The sequence below is a fragment of the Astyanax mexicanus genome, chromosome 11 (assembly GCF_023375975.1).
Source record: "Astyanax mexicanus isolate ESR-SI-001 chromosome 11, AstMex3_surface, whole genome shotgun sequence".
Classification (NCBI taxonomy): domain Eukaryota; kingdom Metazoa; phylum Chordata; class Actinopteri; order Characiformes; family Acestrorhamphidae; genus Astyanax; species Astyanax mexicanus.
Genome location: NC_064418.1, coordinates 32,437,409 through 32,459,289, shown reverse-complemented (window position 1 = coordinate 32,459,289; position 21,881 = coordinate 32,437,409). Strand labels below are relative to the sequence as shown.

The 21,881-nt window shown below is 39.0% G+C and overlaps 1 protein-coding gene across 7 annotated transcripts in view; it reads right to left on the bottom strand.

Moving 5' to 3' along the window:
• The window catches only part of osbpl6 (oxysterol binding protein-like 6), a 104,280-nt gene that overhangs the window by 29,921 nt on the left and 52,478 nt on the right, over nucleotides 1-21,881 (bottom strand). For 4 of the 7 annotated variants that reach the window (XM_022680322.2, XM_022680323.2, XM_022680327.2 and 1 more), the window contains exons 7-8: nucleotides 20,773-20,911; nucleotides 19,665-19,768 (exon numbers count right to left, since the gene is read on the bottom strand). In XM_022680322.2, the coding sequence (XP_022536043.1) occupies nucleotides 19,665-19,768; nucleotides 20,773-20,911 (243 nt within the window). The remainder of the gene's footprint in view (nucleotides 1-19,664; nucleotides 19,769-20,772; nucleotides 20,912-21,881) is intronic. The other 3 variants (XM_022680324.2, XM_022680325.2, XM_022680326.2) reach the window with 2 other exon arrangements.

The window sequence follows — 21,881 nt, the reverse complement described above, 5'->3', positions numbered from 1 at the left end:
TGATTGAGGACTTAAAGACAAGTTCGAAAAGAGCCATTTTTACGCTTTTGGCCATTGATGAAAATCTTTGCATTTTTGGTAAACACATGTAATTACAGAGTTGTAAAGGCTACAGCAAAGTATATAACTAAAAAAGAATAACAAGCCTAGGCCACTTGTACCTTTAGATATAACTGATTTTCTGCTATAGCGCCCCCTAGAGGTCAATCAATGCCATATTTTAATGGATGATAGAAGGCCCTCACATACATGTAGGGTATAAGTATCGTCCTGATTGATCATTGTTTAGCCTGTCAAAAGCTTGCTGGAATCTGATTGGCTAATAACGATCGCAAAAATTTGCATATCAAATTTTCCTTCAGTGAATCATTTGGTAATAGGCCATAGATGATACATGCCAAACGGGAGCTTGATAGCTCGTACGGTTCCTGAGAAACAGATTTTTAGCTTTGGCTCCGCCCCCTGGGGACGTATGTCTACACAGATTGACATGCTACCTCAGAATCATGTTGCCATCAAAGGTCTAAAGTGGCATTAGTGTGGGTTTAAGCATTCAAAAGTTACTGCTGTTAAAGTAAATTTGGGTGTGCCACGGTAAGACTAATTTGCATATGGCGGCCATATTGTTTACAAATTTCAAGATTTTTTTAATAATTATTGAGTTTGGGACTCTGCTGAGTTGTTTGACACCAAACATGTCAGGATTGGTCAATGAGTTTAGAACAAGTTCTCAAAAGTAGGTTTTGCATATTATGCTAAATAGCAAAAAATCTATGTGGGCGGAGCTTAGTGGTTCTATTGACCTTTTTGATTTCCCATTAACCAAGGAATCATATAATGTAAGAATTTTTGGTGTAGCTATCAGGGCGTGGGAGTTACGAGGCCTAACGCGTTGACCTTCGCCATAGCGCCCCCTTGAGGCCGATCGGGCTCATCTTTTGAATCTGAGTAGCGGTGAGAAGTACTACCATATGACCAAGTCTCAGCCCTGTAGGCCTTACGGTTTCTTCTGCCCAATCACTTCTATGGCAGAAAAAGAATAAGAACTATAATAAATATAGCCGCAAGCGGCGATTTACGGGGTTCGAGCGTTACAGGCAAAGAGACCCCTGGAGGCCAGTTAGGCTTAAAACATGTTGCCGGTTGACCGGCATCGCCAAACTGGATGAGGATGACCAGCATGACCGTGAAGACCAAGCTAGATTACCAGCATGACTAATCTGGATGACAAACTTGTTGACCATATTGACCAAGCTGGAAGACCATAATGACCAAACTGGATGACCAGCATGGCAAAGGTGGTTGGCCAGTATGACCAAGCTGGAAGACCACCATTACTATGAGGACAAAGCTGAATGACCAGCAGGACCATAATGACCAATGTGAATGGCCAGCATGACCAAGCTGGATGGCCAGCATAACCAAGCTGGGTGACCAGCGTGACCATAAAGACCATAATGGCAATGCTAGATGAGTGGTGTGAGTAAACTAGTTGAAAAGCATTGATAAATTGAGCTGTAGTGTTCATCAGGTTTTATGTGGTGTCTTACTGCACTCTAGTGCGCATTTGGTGAAACAAATTCAGTTCTTAAATTGAAAAAACACAAGGCATAAAAAGGGCATATAAATAACCCGTATATAGTATATAAGTTTTGACCTGATTAACATTCCGCCTGTTAAAAGCTTGCTGGAATGTGATTGGCTAATAGTGACCACAAAAGTGTCCATATCAAATTTTCATTTGGTGTACCATTAGTGCATGGGCCATAGATGATAATTGGCTAGGATGACCTTGATAGCTTGTATGGTTCTAGAGAAACAGCTATCGAGCATTGGCCCCGCCCCCTGGGGGGGTGTATGTCTACTTAAACTGACAGGGTATCTGAAAATCATGTAATGATCAAAGGACTGAAGTGGTATTAGTGTCAGGTTAAGCATTCAAAAGTTATGTGTTAAAGACATTTTACTGCACCATGGTAGAACTCATTTGCATATGGCGGCCATATTGTTTATAAATGTAAAGATTTTTTTAAATAATTATTGAGGAGTAAGCTCTGCTGAACTGTTTGACACCAAACATGTCATGATTGGTCAAGGATCCAAGGACAAGATCTCAAAAGTATTTTTTGCATATTATGCAAATTTATAAAAAAAAAAAAGTGGGTGGAGCATAAACAAGAATGACCCAGGCGGCTGACCAGCATGAACAAGAAGGATAAATATGTTCAATTAAGCAAGACAAGCAAGATTAAATAAGTTCAGCAGAGCTTTAATTTAGAATAATTCACCTGTAGCTGTTTCACCAAATGACCACCAGAGCGCAGCAAGAGACCACATATAACCTGCTGGAAATCTATCACTCTATCAGAAAGACAGAACATTCCCTATCAGTGTGTTTCTATTTATTAAAAAGAGAAGAAAAGTCCGATTGGGCTCCAAATTGGTACTCATGATCAAGTGGTCTGCATATATATGTGTGTAAATTTGTGTGTTGATAGGGTCAAAGGTTCCTGACTTCTGTCCATTTAGGTTTGAAAAAAGCGATAATACAGGCTTATGGCCTACAAAATGGCTGTTGCTCTTTGGCCATATTAGAGGCAAAAAATATCTGATTTGGCTCAAAATTTGCAATCAAGATCACAATATCAGTCTATATATGTATGGCAATTTCTGTGTCAATAGGGTCAAAGGTTCCTGACTTCTGTCCATTTAGGCTTGAAAAATGCAATAATACAGGCTTGAGGCCTACAAAATCGCTGTAGTTTTCCAGCCGTTGTAGAGGCAAAACATGTCCGATTTGGCTGAAAATTTGCAATAAAGATCAGATTATCAGTCTATATATGTGTATACATTTGTGTGTTGATAGGGTGAAAGGTTCCTGTCTTCTGTCCATTTAGGTTGGAAAATAGCGATAAATAGAATAAATTGAAAATAGTTATTTTTTCACTGTAGAGCCTACTGAAGACTTATTTGGCTCATACTTGGCACATGTGCTTCAAATGTCATTGTTAATTAGTAGATTCAACAGTTTTGGCATGTTTTAAACTTTGACAGAGTTTTGGCCAAATAACTCTAAAAAGGCTTTCACGTACATGTTTGATCAAGGTTTATGGGCCTCAAGTAGTTAAATTGTCAAGATTTTTTTGATAATTATTTACCTACAGGGTCTCAAGATTGCATAAAGACCAAATTTGTTTTGATTGATTAAGGACTTAAAGACAAGTTCGAAAAGAGCAATTTTTACTCTTTTGGCCACTGATGAAAATCTTTGCATTTTTGGTAAACATATGTAATTACAAAGTTGTAAAGGCTACAGCAAAGTATACAACTAAAAAAGAATAACAAGCCTAGGCCACTTGTACCTTTAGATATAACTGATTTTCTGCTATAGCGCCCCCTTGAGGCCAATCAACGCCATATTTTAATGGATGATAGAAGGCCCTGAGATACATGTAGGGTATAAGTATCGTCCTGATTGGTCATTGTTTAGCATGTCAAAAGCTTGCTGGAATCTGATTGGCTAATAACGATCGCAAAAATTTGCATATCAAATTTTCCTTCTGTAAAACATTAGGACATAGGCCATAGATGATACATGCCAAAGGAGAGCTTCATAGCTTGTACGGTTCCTGAGAAACAGATTTTTAGCTTTGGCTCCGCCCCCTGGAGGCGTATGTCTACACAGATTGTCGGGCTACCTCAGAATCATGTTGGCATCAAAGTTGGAAAGTGGCATTAGTGTAGGTTTAAGCATTCAAAAGTTACAGCTGTTAGAGTAAATTTGGGTGTGCCACGGTAAGATTAATTTGCATATGTCGGCCATATTGTTTACAAATTTGACAATTTTTTCGATAATTATTGAGGTTGGGACTCTGCTGAGTTGTTTGACACCAAATATGACAGGATTGGTCAATGACCCTAGGACAAGTTCTCAAAAGTAGGTTTTGCATATTATGCTAAATAGCAAAAAATCTAAGTGGGCGGAGCTTAGTGGTTCTATTGACCTTTTTGATTTGCCATTAGCCAAGGAATCATATAATGCAAGAATTTTTGCTCTAGCTATCAGGGCGTAGGAGTTACGGGGCCAAACGCGTAGACCTTTGCCATAGCGCCCCCTTGAGGCCGATCGGGCTCATGTTTTGAATCTGAGTAGCGGTGAGAAGTACTACCATATGACCAAGTCTCAGCCCTGTAGGCCTTACGGTTTCTTCTGCCCAATCACTTCTATGGCAGAAAAAGAATAAGAATAATAAATATAGCCGCAAGCGGCGATTTACGGGGTTCGAGCGTTACAGGCAAAGAGACCCCTGGAGGCCAGTTAGGCTTAAAACATGTTGCCGGTTGACCGGCATCGCCAAACTGGATGAGGATGACCAGCATGACCGTGAAGACCAAGCTAGATTACCAGCATGACTAATCTGGATGACAAACTTTTTGACCATATTGACCAAGCTGGAAGACCATAGTGACCAAACTGGATGACCAGCATGGCAAAGGTGGTTGGCCAGTATGACCAAGCTGGAAGACCACCATTACTATGAGGACAAAGCTGAATGACCGGGAGGACCATAATGACCAATGAGAATGGCCAGCATGACCAAGCTGGATGGCCAGCATAACCAAGCTGGGTGACCAGCGTGACCATAAAGACCATAATGGCAATGCTAGATGAGTGGTGTGAGTAAACTAGTTGAAAAGCATTGATAAATTGAGCTGTAGTGTTCATCAGGTTTTATGTGGTGTCTTACTGCACTCTAGTGGGCATTTGGTGAAACAAATTCAGTTCTTAAATTGAAAAAACACAAGGCATAAAAAGGGCATATAAATAACCCGTATATAGTATATAAGTTTTGACCTGATTAACATTCCGCCTGTTAAAAGCTTGCTGGAATGTGATTGGCTAATAGTGACCACAAAAGTGTCCATATCAAATTTTCATTTGGTGTACCATTAGTGCATGGGCCATAGATGATAATTGGCTAGGATGACCTTGATAGCTTGTATGGTTCTAGAGAAACAGCTATCGAGCATTGGCCCCGCCCCCTGGGGGTGTATGTCTACTTAAACTGACAGGGTATCTGAGAATCATGTAATGATCAAAGGACTGAAGTGGTATTAGTGTCAGGTTAAGCATTCAAAAGTTATAAGTGTTAAAGACATTTTACTGCACCATGGTAGAACTCATTTGCATATGGCGGCCATATTGTTTATAAATGTAAAGATTTTTTTTAATAATTATTGAGGAGTAAGCTCTGCTGAACTGTTTGACACCAAACATGTCATGATTGGTCAAGGATCCAAGGACAAGATCTCAAAAGTAGGTTTTGCATATTATGCAAATTAAAAAAAAAATTAAGTGGGTGGAGCATAAACAAGAATGACCCAGGCGGCTGACCATCATGAACAAGAAGGATAAATATGTTCAATTAAGCAAGACAAGCAAGATTGAATAAGTTCAGCAGAGCTTTAATTTAGAATAATTCACCTGTAGCTGTTTCACCAAATGACCACCAGAGCGCAGCAAGAGACCACATATAACCTGCTGGAAATCTATCACTCTATCAGAAAGACAGAACATTCCCTATCAGTGTGTTTCTATTTATTAAAAAGAGAAGAAAAGTCCGATTGGGCTCCAAATTGGTACTCATGATCAAGTGGTCTGTATATATATGTGTGTAAATTTGTGTGTTGATAGGGTCAAAGGTTCCTGACTTCTGTCCATTTAGGCTTGAAAAAAGCGATAATACAGGCTTATGGCCTACAAAATGGCTGTTGCTCTTTGGCCATATTAGAGGCAAAAAATATCTGATTTGGCTCAAAATTTGCAATCAGAATCACAATATCAGTCTATATATGTATGTCAATTTCTGTGTCAATAGGGTCAAAGGTTCCTGACTTCTGTCCATTTAGATTTGAAAAAAGCGATAATACAGGCTTGAGGCCTACAAAATCGCTGTAGTTTTCCAGCCGTTGTAGAGGCAAAACATGTCCGATTTGGCTGAAAATTTGCAATCAAGATCAAATTATCAGTCTATATATGTGTATAAATTTGTGTGTTGATAGGGTGAAAGGTTCCTGTCTTCTGTCCATTTAGGTTGGAAAATAGCGATAAATCGAATAAATTGAAAATAGTTTTTTTTTCACTGTAGAGCCTACTGAAGACTTATTTGGCTCATACTTGGCACATGTGCTTGAAATGTCATTGATAATTAGTAGCTTCAACAGTTTTGGCATGTTTTAAACTTTGACAGAGTTTTGGCCAAATAACTCTGAAAAGGCTTTCACGTACATGTTTGATCAAGGTTTATGGGCCTCAAATAGTTAAAATGTCAAGATTTTTTCGATAATTATTTACCTACCGTGTCTCAAGATTGCATCAAGACCAAATTTGTTTTGATTGATTAAGGACTTAAAGACAAGTTCGAAAAGAGCAATTTTTACTCTTTTGGCCACTGATGAAAATCTTTGAATTTTTGGTAAACACATGTAATTACAAAGTTGTAAAGGCTACAGCAAAGTGTACAAATAAAAAAGAATAACAAGCCTAGGCCACTTGTACCTTTAGATATAACCGATTTTCTGCTATAGCGCCCCCTTGAGGCCAATCAACGCCATATTTTAATGGATGATAGAAGGCCCTGAGATATATGTAGGGTATAAGTATCGTCCGGATTGGTCATTGTTTAGCATGTCAAAAGCTTGCTGGAATCTGATTGGCTAATAACAATCGCAAAAATTTGCATATCAAATTTTCCTTTTGTAAAACATTAGGACATAGGCCATAGATGATACATGCCAAAGGAGAGCTTCATAGCTTGTACGGTTCCTGAGAAACAGATTTTTAGCTTTGGCTCCGCCCCCTGGGGGCGTATGTCTACACAGATTGACAGGCTACCTCAGAATCATGTTGGCATCAAAGTTGTAAAGTGGCATTAGTGTAGGTTTAAGCATTCAAAAGTTACAGCTGTTAGAGTAAATTTGGGTGTGCCACGGTAAGATTAATTTGCATATGGCGGCCATATTGTTTACAAATTTCACAATTTTTTCGATAATTATTGATGTTGGGACTCTGCTGAGTTGTTTGACACCAAATATGACAGGATTGGTAAATGACCCTAGGACAAGTTCTCAAAAGTAGGTTTTGCATATTATGCTAAATAGCAAAAAATCTAAGTGGGCGGAGCTTAGTGGTTCTATTGACCTTTTTGATTTGCCATTAACCAAGGAATCATATAATGCAAGAATTTTTGCTCTAGCTATCAGGGCGTAGGAGTTACGAGGCCAAACGCGTTGACCTTCGCCATAGCGCCCCCTTGAGGCCGATCGGGCTCATCTTTTGAATCTGAGTAGCGGTGAGAAGTACTACCATATGACCAAGTCTCAGCCCTGTAGGCCTTACGGTTTCTTCTGCCCAATCACTTCTATGGCAGAAAAAGAATAAGAACTATAATAAATATAGCCGCAAGCGGCGATTTACGGGGTTCGAGCGTTACAGGCAAAGAGGCCCCTGGAGGCCAGTTAGGCTTAAAACCTGTTGCTGGTTGACCGTCATCACCAAACTGGATAACCAAGGTGGGTGACCATTATGACCATAAAGACCCAGGTGTTAGACCAGCATGACCATAAAGACCCAGCTGGTAGACCAGCATGACCATAAAGACCCAGCTGATTGACCAGCATGAACATAAAGACCCAGCTGGTTGACCAGCATGAACATAAAGACCCAGCTGATTGACCAGCATGAACATAAAGACCCAGCTGGTTGACCAGCATGACCAAAATACCCAGCTAGTTGACCAGAATGAAAATAAGGACCAAGCTGGTTGACTAGCATGACCATAATAACCATGCTAGATGAGTGATGTGAGTAAACTAGTTGTAAAAAGCATTGATAAATTGAGCTGTAGTGTTCAGCAGGTTTTATGTGGTGTCTTTCTGCACTCTAGTGGGCATTTGGTGAAACAACATCAGTTCTTAAATTGAAAAATACAAACCACATTAATCCTGATGGGAGCCTAGTGGTGAGGCATAAAAAGGCCACATATAAATAACTCACATATGGTGTATACGTTTTTACCTGATTAACATTCAGCCTGTCAAAAGCTTGCTGGAAAGTGATTGGCTAATAGTGACCACAAAAATGTATCAACATTTCCTTTGGTGTACCATTAGTGCATGGGCCATAGATGATAATTGGCAAGGATGACCTTGATAGCTTGTATGGTTCTAGAGAAACAGCTATCGAGCATTGGCTCCGCCCCCTGGGGGTGTATGTCTACTTACACTGACAGGGTATCTGAGAGTCATGTAATGATCAAAGGACTGAAGTGGTATTAGTGTCAGGTTAAGCATTCAAAAATTATAAGTGTTAAAGACATTTTACTGCACCATGGAAAAACTAATTTGCATATGGCGGCCATATTGTTTATAAATGTAAAGATTTTGTTTAATAATTATTGAGGAGTAAGCTCTGCTGAACTGTTTGACACCAAACATGTCATGATTGGACAAGGAGGCAAAGACAATTTCTCAAAAGTAGGTTTTGCATATTATGCAAATAAAAAAAAAAAATTGGGTGGAGCATAAACAAGAATGACCCAGGTGGCTGACCAGCATGACCAAGAAGGATACAGATGTTCAATTAAGCAAGACAAGCAAGATTAAATAAGTTCAGCAGAGCTTTTATTTAGAATAATTCAACTGTAACTGTTTCACCAAATGACCACCAGAGCGCAGCAAGAGACCACATATAACCTGCTGGAAATCTATCACTCTATAAGTAAGACAGAACATTCCCTATCAGTGTGTTTCTATTTATTAAAAAGAGAAGAAAAGTCCGATTGGGCTCCAAATTGGTACTCATGATCAAGTGGTCTGTATATATATGTTTGTAAATTTGTGTGTTGATAGGGTCAAAGGTTCCTGACTTCTGTCCATTTAGGCTTGAAAAAAGCGATAATACAGGCTTATGGCCTACAAAATGGCTGTTGCTCTTTGGCCATATTAGAGGCAAAAAATATCTGATTTGGCTCAAAATTTGCAATCAGGATCACAATATCAGTCTATATATGTATGTCAATTTCTGTGTCAATAGGGTCAAAGGTTCCTGACTTCTGTCCATTTAGATTTGAAAAAAGCGATAATACAGGCTTGAGGCCTACAAAATCGCTGTAGTTTTCCAGCCGTTGTAGAGGCAAAACATGTCCGATTTGGCTGAAAATTTGCAATCAAGATCAGATTATCAGTCTATATATGTGTATAAATTTGTGTGTTGATAGGGTGAAAGGTTCCTGTCTTCTGTCCATTTAGGTTGGAAAATAGCGATAAATTGAATAAATTGAAAATAGTTATTTTTTCACTGTAGAGCCTACTGAAGACTTATTTGGCTCATACTTGGCACATGTACTTCAAATGTCATTGTTAATTAGTAGCTTCAACAGTTTTGGCATGTTTTAAACTTTGACAGAGTTTTGGCCAAATAACTCTGAAAAGGCTTTCACGTACATGTTTGATCAAGGTTTATGGGCCTCAAATAGTTAAAATGTCAAGATTTTTTTGATAATTATTTACCTACAGGGTCTCAAGATTGCATCAAGACCAAATTTGTTTTGATTGATTAAGGACTTAAAGACAAGTTCGAAAAGAGCAATTTTTACTCTTTTGGCCACTGATGAAAATCTTTGCATTTTTGGTAAACACATGTAATTACAAAGTTGTAAAGGCTACAGCAAAGTATACAACTATAAAAGAATAACAAGCCTAGGCCACTTGTACCTTTAGATATAACAGATTTTCTGCTATAGCGCCCCCTTGAGGCCAATCAACGCCATATTTTAATGGATGATAGAAGGCCCTGAGATACATGTAGGGTATAAGTATCGTCCTGATTGGTCATTGTTTAGCCTGTCAAAAGCTTGCTGGAAACTGATTGGCTAATAACGATTGCAAAAATTTGCATATCAAATTTTCCTTCTGTAAAACATTAGGACATTGGCCATAGATGATACATGCCAAAGGAGAGCTTCATAGCTTGTACGGTTCCTGAGAAACAGATTTTTAGCTTTGGCTCCGCCCCCTGGAGGCGTATGTCTACACAGATTGACGGGCTACCTCAGAATCATGTTGGCATCAAAGGTCTAAAGTGGCATTAGTGTAGGTTTAAGCATTCAAACGTTACAGCTGTTAGAGTAAATTTGGGTGTGCCACGGTAAGATTAATTTGCATATGGCGGCCATATTGTTTACAAATTTCACAATTTTTTTGATAATTATTGAGGTTGGGACTCTGCTGAGTTGTTTGACACCAAATATGACAGGATTGGTGAATGACCCTAGGACAAGTTCTCAAAAGTAGGTTTTGCATATTATGCTAAATAGCAAAAAATCTAAGTGGGCGGAGCTTAGTGGTTCTATTGACCTTTTTGATTTGCCATTAACCAAGGAATCATATAATGCAAGAATTTTTGCTCTAGCTATCAGAGCGTAGGAGTTACGAGGCCTAACGCGTTGACCTTCGCCATAGCGCCCCCTTGAGGCCGATTTGGCTCATCTTTTGAATCTGAGTAGCGGTGAGAAGTACTACCATATGACCAAGTCTCAGCCCTGTAGGCCTTACGGTTTCTTCTGCCCAATCACTTCTATGGCAGAAAAAGAATAAGAACTATAATAATAATAATAATAATAATAATCAGAACAATTACAATAGGGTTTCTAGCACTACGTGCTCGAACCCCTAATAATAATAATCAGAACAATTACAATAGGGTTTCTAGCACTACGTGCTCGAACCCCTAATAATCAGAACAATTACAATAGGGTTTCTAGCACTACGTGCTCGAACCCCTAATCAGAACAATTACAATAGGGTTTCTAGCACTACGTGCTCGAACCCCTAATAATCAGAACAATTACAATAGGGTTTCTAGCACTACGTGCTCGAACCCCTAAATATAGCCGCAAGCGGCGATTTACGGGGTTCGAGCGTTACAGACAAAGAGGCCCCTGGAGGCCAGTTAGGCTTAAAACATGTTGCCGGTTGACCGGCATCACCAAACTGGATGACCAGCATGGCAAAGGTGTTTGGCCAGTATGACCAAGCTGGATGACCAGCATTGCTATGATGACAAAGCTGAATGACCAGCAGGACCATAATGACCAATGTGAATGACCACAATGACCTAGCTGGATGGGCAGCATAACCAAGCTAGGTGACCAGCGTGACCATAAAGACCATAATGACAATGCTAGATGAGTGGTGTGAGTAAACTAGTTGAAATGCATTGATAAATTGAGCTGTAGTGTTCAACAGGTTTTATGTGGTCTCTTGCTGCACTCTAGTGGGCATTCGGAGAGCCTAGCAGTGAGGCATGACAAGGGCACATATTAATAACCAATAATATCAATAATAGTACATAAGTTTTGACCTGATTAACATTCAGCCTGTCAAAAGCTTGCTGGAATGTGATTGGCTAATAGTGACCACAAAAGTGTCCATATCAAATTTTCATTTGGTGTACCATTAGTGCATGGGCCATAGATGATAATTGGCAAGGACGACCTTGATAGCTTGTATGGTTCTAGAGAAACAGCTATCGAGCATTGGCTCCGCCCCCTGGGGGGGTGTATGTCTACTTAAACTGACAGGGTATCTGAGAATCATGTAATGATCAAAGGACTGAAGTGGTATTAATGTCAGGTTAAGCATTCAAAAGTTATAAGTGTTAAAGACATTTTACTGCACCATGGTAGAACTCATTTGCATATGGCGGCCATATTGTTTATAAATGTAAAGATTTTTTTAATAATTATTGAGGAGTAAGCTCTGCTGAACTGTTTGACACCAAACATGTCATGATTGGTCAAGGATCCAAGGACAAGATCTCAAAAGTAGGTTTTGCATATTATGCAAATTAAAAAAAAAATTAAGTGGGTGGAGCATAAACAAGAATGACCCAGGCGGCTGACCAGCATGAACAAGAAGGATAAATATGTTCAATTAAGCAAGACAAGCAAGATTGAATAAGTTCAGCAGAGCTTTAATTTAGAATAATTCACCTGTAGCTGTTTCACCAAATGACCACCAGAGCGCAGCAAGAGACCACATATAACCTGCTGGAAATCTATCACTCTATCAGAAAGACAGAACATTCCCTATCAGTGTGTTTCTATTTATTAAAAAGAGAAGAAAAGTCCGATTGGGCTCCAAATTGGTATTCATGATCAAGTGGTCTGTATATACATGTATGTAAATTTGTGTGTTGATAGGGTCAAAGGTTCCTGACTTCTGACCATTTAGGTTTGAAAAAAGTGATAATACAGGTTTATGGCCTACAAAATGGCTGTTGCTCTTTGGCCATATTAGAGGCAAAAAATATCTGATTTGGCTCAAAATTTGCAATCAGGATCACAATATCAGTCTATATATGTATGTCAAATTCTGTGTCAATAGGGTCAAAGGTTCCTGACTTCTGTCCATTTAGATTTGAAAAAAGCGATAATACAGGCTTGAGGCCTACAAAATCGCTGTAGTTTTCCAGCCGTTGTAGAGGCAAAACATGTCCGATTTGGCTGAAAATTTGCAATCAAGATCAGATTATCAGTCTATATATGTGTATAAATTTGTGTGTTGATAGGGTGAAAGGTTCCTGTCTTCTTTCCATTTAGGTTGGAAAATAGCGATAAATAGAATAAATTGAAAATAGTTATTTTTTCACTGTAGAGCCTACTGAAGACTTATTTGGCTCATACTTGGCACATGTACTTCAAATGTCATTGTTAATTAGTAGCTTCAACAGTTTTGGCATGTTTTAAACTTTGACAGAGTTTTGGCCAAATAACTCTGAAAAGGCTTTCACGTACATGTTTGATCAAGGTTTATGGGCCTCAAATAGTTAAAATGTCAAGGTTTTTTTGATAATTATTTACCTACAGGGTCTCAAGATTGCATCAAGACCAAATTTGTTTTGATTGATTAAGGACTTAAAGACAAGTTCGAAAAGAGCAATTTTTACTCTTTTGGCCACTGATGAAAATCTTTGCATTTTTGGTAAACATATGTAATTACAAAGTTGTAAAGGCTATAGGAAAGTATACAACTAAAAAAGAATAACAAGCCTAGGCCACTTGTACCTTTAGATATAACTGATTTTCTGCTATAGCGCCCCCTTGAGGCCAATCAACGCCATATTTTAATAGATGATAGAAGTCTCTGAGATACATGTAGGGTATAAGTATCGTCCTGATTGGTCATTGTTTAGCCTGTCAAAAGCTTGCTGGAATCTGATTGGCTAATAACGATCGCAAAAATTTGCATATCAAATTTTCCTTCTGTAAAACATTAGGACATAGGCCATAGACGATACTTGCCAAAGGAGAGCTTCATAGCTTGTACGCTTCCTGAGAAACAGATTTTTAGCTTTGGCTCCGCCCCCTGGGGGCGTATGTCTACACAGATTGACGGGCTACCTCAGAATCATGTTGGCATCATAGGTCTAAAGTGGCATTAGTGTCGGTTTAAGCATTCAAAAGTTACAGCTGTTAAAGTAAATTTGGGTGTGCCACGGTAAGATTAATTTGCATATGGCGGCCATATTTTTTGCAAATTTCAAGATTTTTTTTGATAATTATTGAGGTTGGGACTCTGCTGAGTTGTTTGACACCAAACATGTCAGGATTGGTCAATGAGTTTAGGACAAGTTCTCAAAAGTAGGTTTTGCATATTATGCTAAATAGCAAAAAATCTAAGTGGGCGGAGCTTAGTGGTTCTATCGACCTTTTTGATTTGCCATTAACCAAGGAATCATATAATGCAAGAATTTTTGCTCTAGCTATCAGGGCGTAGGAGTTACGAGGCCAAACGCGTTGACCTTCGCCATAGCGCCCCCTTGAGGCCGATCGGGCTCATCTTTTGAAACTGAGTAGCGGTGAGAAGTACTACCATATGACCAAGTCTCAGCCCTGTAGGCCTTACGGTTTCTTCTGCCCAATCACTTCTATGGCAGAAAAAGAATAAGAACTATAATAATAATAAATATAGCCGCAAGCGGCAATTTACGGGGTTCGAGCGTTACAGGCAAAGAGACCCCTGGAGGCCAGTTAGGCTTAAAACATGTTGCCGGTTGACCGGCATAGCCAAACTGGATGAGGATGACCAGCATGACCGTGAAGACCAAGCTAGATTACCAGCATGACTAATCTGGATGACAAACTTGTTGACCATATTGACCAAGCTGGAAGACCATAATGACCAAACTGGATGACCAGCATGGCAAAGGTGGTTGGCCAGTATGACCAAGCTGGAAGACCACCATTACTATGAGGACAAAGCTGAATGACCAACAGGACCATAATGACCAATGTGAATGGCCAGCATGACCAAGCTGGATGGCCAGCATAACCAAGCTGGGTGACCAGCGTGACCATAAAGACCATAATGGCAATGCTAGATGAGTGGTGTGAGTAAACTAGTTGAAAAGCATTGATAAATTGAGCTGTAGTGTTCATCAGGTTTTATGTGGTGTCTTACTGCACTCTAGTGGGCATTTGGTGAAACAAATTCAGTTCTTAAATTGAAAAAACACAAGGCATAAAAAGGGCATATAAATAACCTGTATATAGTATATAAGTTTTGACCTGATTAACATTCCGCCTGTTAAAAGCTTGCTGGAATGTGATTGGCTAATAGTGACCACAAAAGTGTCCATATCAAATATTCATTTGGTGTACCATTAGTGCATGGGCCATAGATGATAATTGGCTAGGATGACCTTGATAGCTTGTATGGTTCTAGAGAAACAGCTATCGAGCATTGGCCCCGCCGCCTGGGGGTGTATGTCTACTTAAACTGACAGGGTATCTGAGAATCATGTAATGATCAAAGGACTGAAGTGGTATTAGTGTCAGGTTAAGCATTCAAAAGTTATAAGTGTTAAAGACATTTTACTGCACCATGGTAGAACTCATTTGCATATGGCGGCCATATTGTTTATAAATGTAAAGATTTTTTAAAAAATTATTGAGGAGTAAGCTCTGCTGAACTGTTTGACACCAAACATGTTATGATTGGTCAAGGATCCAAGGACAAGATCTCAAAAGTAGGTTTTGCATATTATGCAAATTAAAAAAAAAATTAAGTGGGTGGAGCATAAACAAGAATGACCCAGGCAGCTGACCTGCATGAACAAGAAGGATAAATATGTTCAATTAAGCAAGACAAGCAAGATTGAATAAGTTCAGCAGAGCTTTAATTTAGAATAATTCACCTGTAGCTGTTTCACCAAATGACCACCAGAGCGCAGCAAGAGACCACATATAACCTGCTGGAAATCTATCACTCTATCAGAAAAACAGAACATTCCCTATCAGTGTGTTTCTATTTATTAAAAAGAGAAGAAAAGTCCGATTGGGCTCCAAATTGGTACTCATGATCAAGTGGTCTGTATATACATGTATGTAAATTTGTGTGTTGATAGGGTCAAAGGTTCCTGACTTCTGACCATTTAGGTTTGAAAAAAGTGATAATACAGGCTTATGGCCTACAAAATGGCTGTTGCTCTTTGGCCATATTAGAGGCAAAAAATATCTGATTTGGCTCATAATTTGCAATCATGATCAAGTGGTCTGTATATACATGTATGTAAATTTGTGTGTTGATAGGGTCAAAGGTTCCTGACTTCTGACCATTTAGGTTTGAAAAAAGTGATAATACAGGCTTATGGCCTACAAAATGGCTGTTGCTCTTTGGCCATATTAGAGGCAAAAAATATCTGATTTGGCTCAAAATTGGCAATCAAGATCACAATATCAGTCTATATATGTATGTCAATTTCTGTGTCAATAGGGTCAAAAGTTACTGACTTCTGTCCATTTAGATTTGAAAAAAGCGATATTACAGGCTTGAGGCCTACAAAATCGCTGTAGTTTTCCAGCCGTTGTAGAGGCAAAACATGTCCGATTTGGCTGAAAATTTGCAATCAAGATCAGATTATCAGTCTATATATGTGTATAAATTTGTGTGTTGATAGGGTGAAAGGTTCCTGTCTTCTGTCCATTTAGGTTGGAAAATAGCGATAAATAAAATAAATTGAAAATAGTTATTTTTTCACTGTAGAGTCTACTGAAGACTTATTTGGCTCATACTTGGCACATGTACTTCAAATGTCATTGTTAATTAGTAGCTTCAACAGTTTTGGCATGTTTTAAACTTTGACAGAGTTTTGGCCAAATAACTCTGAAAAGGCTTTCACGTACATGTTTGATCAAGGTTTATGGGCCTCAAATAGTTAAAATGTCAAGATTTTTTTGATAATTATTTACCTACAGGGTCTCAAGATTGCATCAAGACCAAATTTGTTTTGATTGATTAAGGACTTAAAGACAAGTTCGAAAAGAGCAATTTTTACTCTTTTGGCCACTGATGAAAATCTTTGCATTTTTGGTAAACACATGTAATTACAAAGTTGTAAAGGCTACAGCAAAGTATACAAGTAAAAAAGAATAACAAGCCTAGGCCACTTGTACCTTTAGATATAACTGATTTTCTGCTATAGCGCCCCCTTGAGGCCAATCAACGCCATATTTTAATGGATGATAGAAGGCCCTGAGATACATGTAGGGTATAAGTATCGTCCTGATTGGTCATTGTTTAGCCTGTCAAAAGCTTGCTGGAATCTGATTGGCTAATAACGATCGCAAAAATTTGCATATCAAATTTTCCTTCTGTAAAACATTAGGACATAGGCCATAGATGATACATGCCAAAGGAGAGCTTCATAGTTTGTACGGTTCCTGAGAAACAGATTTTTAGCTTTGGCTCCGCCCCCTGGGGGCGTATGTCTACACAGATTGACGGGCTACCTCAAAATCATGTTGGCATCAAACTTGTAAAGTGGCATTAGTGTAGGTTTAAGCATTCAAAAGTTACAGCTGTTAGAGTAAATTTGGGTGTGCCACGGTAAGATTAATTTGCATATGGCGGCCATATTGTTTACAAATTTCACAATTTTTTCGATAATTATTGAGCTTGGGACTCTGCTGAGTTGTTTGACACCAAAAATGACAGGATTGGTCAATGACCCTAGGACAAGTTCTCAAAAGTAGGTTTTGCATATTATGCTAAATAGCAAAAAATCTAAGTGGGCGGAGCTTAGTGGTTCTATTGACCTTTTTGATTTGCCATTAACCAAGGAATCATATAATGCAAGAATTTTTGCTCTAGCTATCAGGGCGTAGGAGTTACGAGGCCAAACGCATTGACCTTCGCCATAGCGCCCCCTTGAGGCCGATCGGGCTCATCTTTTGAATCTGAGTAGCGGTGAGAAGTACTACCATATGACCAAGTCTCAGCCCTGTAGGCCTTACGGTTTCTTCTGCCCAATCACTTCTATGGCAGAAAAAGAATAAGAACTATAATAATAATAATAATAATAATAATAATCAGAACAATTACAATAGGGTTTCTAGCACTACGTGCTCGAACCCCTAATCAGAACAATTACAATAGGGTTTCTAGCACTACGTGCTCGAACCCCTAATAATAATAATAATAAGAAGAAGAAGAAGAAAAATCTTAGCAAAAACAATAGGGTTCTACGCACCTTCGGTGCTTGAACCCTAATAAAATAACTGATCTGTACCAAAAGGAAGAAAGTTAATATATGGTCTCCAGAATCTGTTGATGTGTTTATACAAATAAGGGCATTAGAAATTACATTATCGGGTTCATGGACAGTATAGGGCTTTAGGCATTTGGGCTTGGGGTTTTACCCTGCTCTTCATGCAGAGCCCTCCAGTGAACACATTAATGCGTGAATACAGTAGGTTAGTATAAAAATCAATGCTAAGTTTGCTAAGTTTGCTAAGTTTAAGGCCATTATTTTATCCTGGAAAAGAACAGTCTGTTCCCTTCAAGTATCTTGGGGTTTTGCCTACAAGTGATAAGAAAAGGGACTGTGAGATTGATAAAAAATTTAATGCATCAGCTGTAGTGATGTACAGCTACAGTGAGTGTACATTGCTACAAAAGTGAGCACTAAACCATAAATGAATTTCCTGGATTTAACATCTGTAGCCTGAAAAAAAGGGACTGAGCCAAAATTAACAGTGCCTGACTGGATTCACTCATCACGACAGAATGAAGAGCTCTGATATATGTGTACTGTATTAAAATCCTTTAATTTTCCCAAAAATCATCAGTGTGCCTTATGATCTGGAATTTTACCAGTCAGGTTGTAAGAGTGGTTGTAAAATGCTAAAGTACAGTGTTATACAGTTATAAGTTTCAGTTTAGTTTCACCAGCACTGAGGCTGGAGCAGCATTGGCATTAGCATTAGCTGCTAACCGTGGTAAGGACTAGCCCTTTCAATGTTCAGAGGTGAGTATTATTGGCCTGTGGCCTGCTGCTAACCCTGGCTAGCACTGCTGCAGCAGTATTAGCATTAGCCGCTAACTGCACTAAGCACTAGCCCTTTCACAGTTCAGAGGTGAGTATTATAGGCCTGTAGCCTGCTGCTAACCCCAGCTAGCACTGCTGTAGCAGTATAAGTATTAGCTACTAACCGTGCTGAGCGCTAGCTCTTTTACCACTCAGAGGTTAGTATTATCGGACTGTATTCTGCAAATTATGGTGTTAAAACAAGCTAAGTAGGATGAACCGCTAGCTAATATCACCCTGGCTTACCGGAACACTCAGGGTTAGTCAGTGTAGCACTGTCTGGCAGCTTTTACCGGTTAGCTGCTAATGATAATGCTGCTGCACCCAGACTTAGTGGAAATATGGAAAGCTAAGCTTACTGTTAATAAACGGAAGCACTTTACTTACCTAAATAAACAGTTTTCAGGACAGAAATCTGTGTAGATTAACATCCAGCGGTTGTTTCACTTCGAAAGAAAGTTACTAGTGTATGTATGAAAATAGACGTTATTGATAGTGCATCTTATAATCTGGTATATGCCCTATAGTGTGAAAAATACAGTAGAATTTTGTATTAAGAAGAGTCAGCTAAGGTAGTTTGGGTAACAGAAAAGGGGAGTAGATCCAGACAAAAAAAAGACCCTCTGGAGGCATTTTATCTCCTGACAGGCCTGGGAGTTCCTGGTGGGCTGATGGAACTGGCTGGGAGTAAACCAGACTAAGTGGACAGGATTATGATAACGGTGATGATAATGGTGATGGCGATGTGTTAAAGTGAAACACAAGTGTAGGGGAAGTTGAATGAGACAGTGATAAAGCTGAAACATATATAAAGCGAGCTCAATGCTGAGAAGCGTGTCAGATATGATGTGACAGTAACATACAATGACTATAAAATAACAATACATTTTATACACATAACACCTACAGCAATATACATGTACATGAATATGAATTGTGTGAATGAAAGCCCTTATTTCATGAAATGTAATGATTATTTTGAGTTAATGTGCAGATTAAACGTGATTACATACTTATAAAAACAGGGATTTTGAAGATGTGTAAATGGTGCTAGCAGTGCCACTGCTCTCATAAAAGGCCTCATACATACAGACACTCACTCACTCACTCAGCCACACCTGTGTTTTTATCTGGTAAGCCCAAAAAAGATCTATTACAGCGACTCACCATAGCTGGAGCTGAATATTTTTGCTACAAAAAAGTAGGCATTTGTGTTTTTATATGCATGTCTTACCTGCATTTCAGTGAAGCTTGGTGCTGACTGTGTTCTCTGTAAAATCTCCAGACTCTGCAATAACCGGCTCAGCTCTATCAGACTGGACTGACAATGAGCAAGCTCTGCAACATACACATACACAAATATTTAGTATACATCAGAGATATAGAGCTTCAAAGAAAGATTTTATACAATTTTATTTTGCACTATATAGTGACAGAAACAAACGGACAAACTGACAGTGTGCCTTATATTTTGATGTGCCTTATGTATGAATGTTACCAGTCAGGTTATACAGAGCAGTAAAAGCCCCTCCACTGAAGTACAGCATTATACAGGAGTTGGTTCAGTGGAGTTTCTCCAGCACCGAGGCTAGAGATGTATTAGCATTAGCCGCTAACCGCAACGCTAGCTCATTCTCCGTTCAGATGGGAGTATATCGGACTGTAGTCTGCGTGATTACTGTGTTAAAACAAGCTACGTGGGACAAACCGCTAGCTGATAGCACCCTGGGTTACTGAAACACTCAGGGTTCCTCAGTGTAGTGCTGTCGGGCGGCATTTACTAGCGCTAAGCGCTGCTAACCACATCTAGCACTGCTGCTAACTGTGATGTTGAAAATATTGGAAATCTAAACTCACTATAAATAAACGGAAGAAATTTTTTCACCCAAACAAACAGTTTTCAGGAGAGAAATCTGTGTAGATTAACATCCAGCGTTTATTTTACTTTGAAAAAAAAAATGTTTTTTTTTCTTCAAGAATTACAGTTTTATTTTACTAAGGCGCTTCCCTAGCAGCAAGGCCTGCTGAAATAGAAGGAAAAAATGGCGGCACCCCTGTTCCTTACTATTGTCGCTTAACATGTAGCTTATGTATGAAATTAGACCAAAAAATTCACGCTCATTGATAGCGTGCCTTATAGTCCATAAAATGCAGTACTTAAAAACTGTAGACAAAATTTATATTTGCCTAAAAAAAAGCACTAATAATGCTAATAAAACAAAAATAGAAGATTCAATATGTCAATATATAGCGAAATTGATCCCAATGCATTTTACACCCCTGGTATGTTCTTATGCATAAATAAGGCAGGAAAAGAAGAAGTGTGTGTTTGAGTGTGTTACCTTCTGCACACTTGTCCATCTCCTCTGATTCCTGGAGCCATGCTGCAACTTTGCTCTGGCCGTTGCTGTAGGAGGGTGGCAGGCTAGTGGTGCAGGGTAGCGGCGACTGCCAGGGAAGAGAACTAGGCTTCACTTGCTGCTGAGAACGCACACACACACACACACACACACACACACGACCCATTTATATATAAATCATTCATGGCAGATGCTCTCATCCTGAGTGATTTATGAAATGAGAAGACAGCAGACAGTACAAAGAGTGCTAAGAGTCCTGCAACATTTATCCTAATAGATGTCATTTGCTCAGAGGTCGTTAGGAAAAACTTTCCACAAATGACCACTAAAATGCTGGACCCTGTTGGTCATGAGGCTGATGTAGTTCTACTACAGTAAACAATGAAATATCAAGGTGTGAAAACACTCAACTGATGACTCAACAAAACTCAATTACACCATGGTCTCGATTGATCACGTTTTAAATGGTCTGGAACTAAAAGAACTGACATTACAATAACATGAGTAATACTACAGAACTCTATATTCCATATTTGATTCCCTATTCACGCAGCACTGTTACATCACTAACAGAATATAGAATGTTTTCTCCTTATTCCATCTAGTTCATTTAAGCAATAATACATGCAAGGGAGTGCTATAACGTGTATTAATGCGCCACATACAGGTAACCAGTGCCAATATTACACATTATAGCATAAACCTTGAGTGCATTATTGCAATTAAACCACAGTTCCATTATCTGTTTGTTGAAATTTCTGCTCTGTTTGTAGCTGTGCTGTTTGGCTTGTAAGCGCTGCATAGTTGCTATTTTACCTGTATGTGGTGGAGTAATACATGGAGAGCTTCGGTTACAGTGCATTACCAGCTGATAACGGCACTCATAAAATGCCTCTCAGCCAATCACATTGCAGGGTCAGAACTAACTGTGGTATAATTAATGAAATAAATTTTTTGTTCATTTTCTGAATATATCCTACTATTTGAATATACTTTAAAAGTTCTTGTACAAGACCCCTAATATGACATTCACTTGCCTCTGTGTAGCATGTACAACGTAATTATCATGACTCTTTTTAGCATTAGTTAAT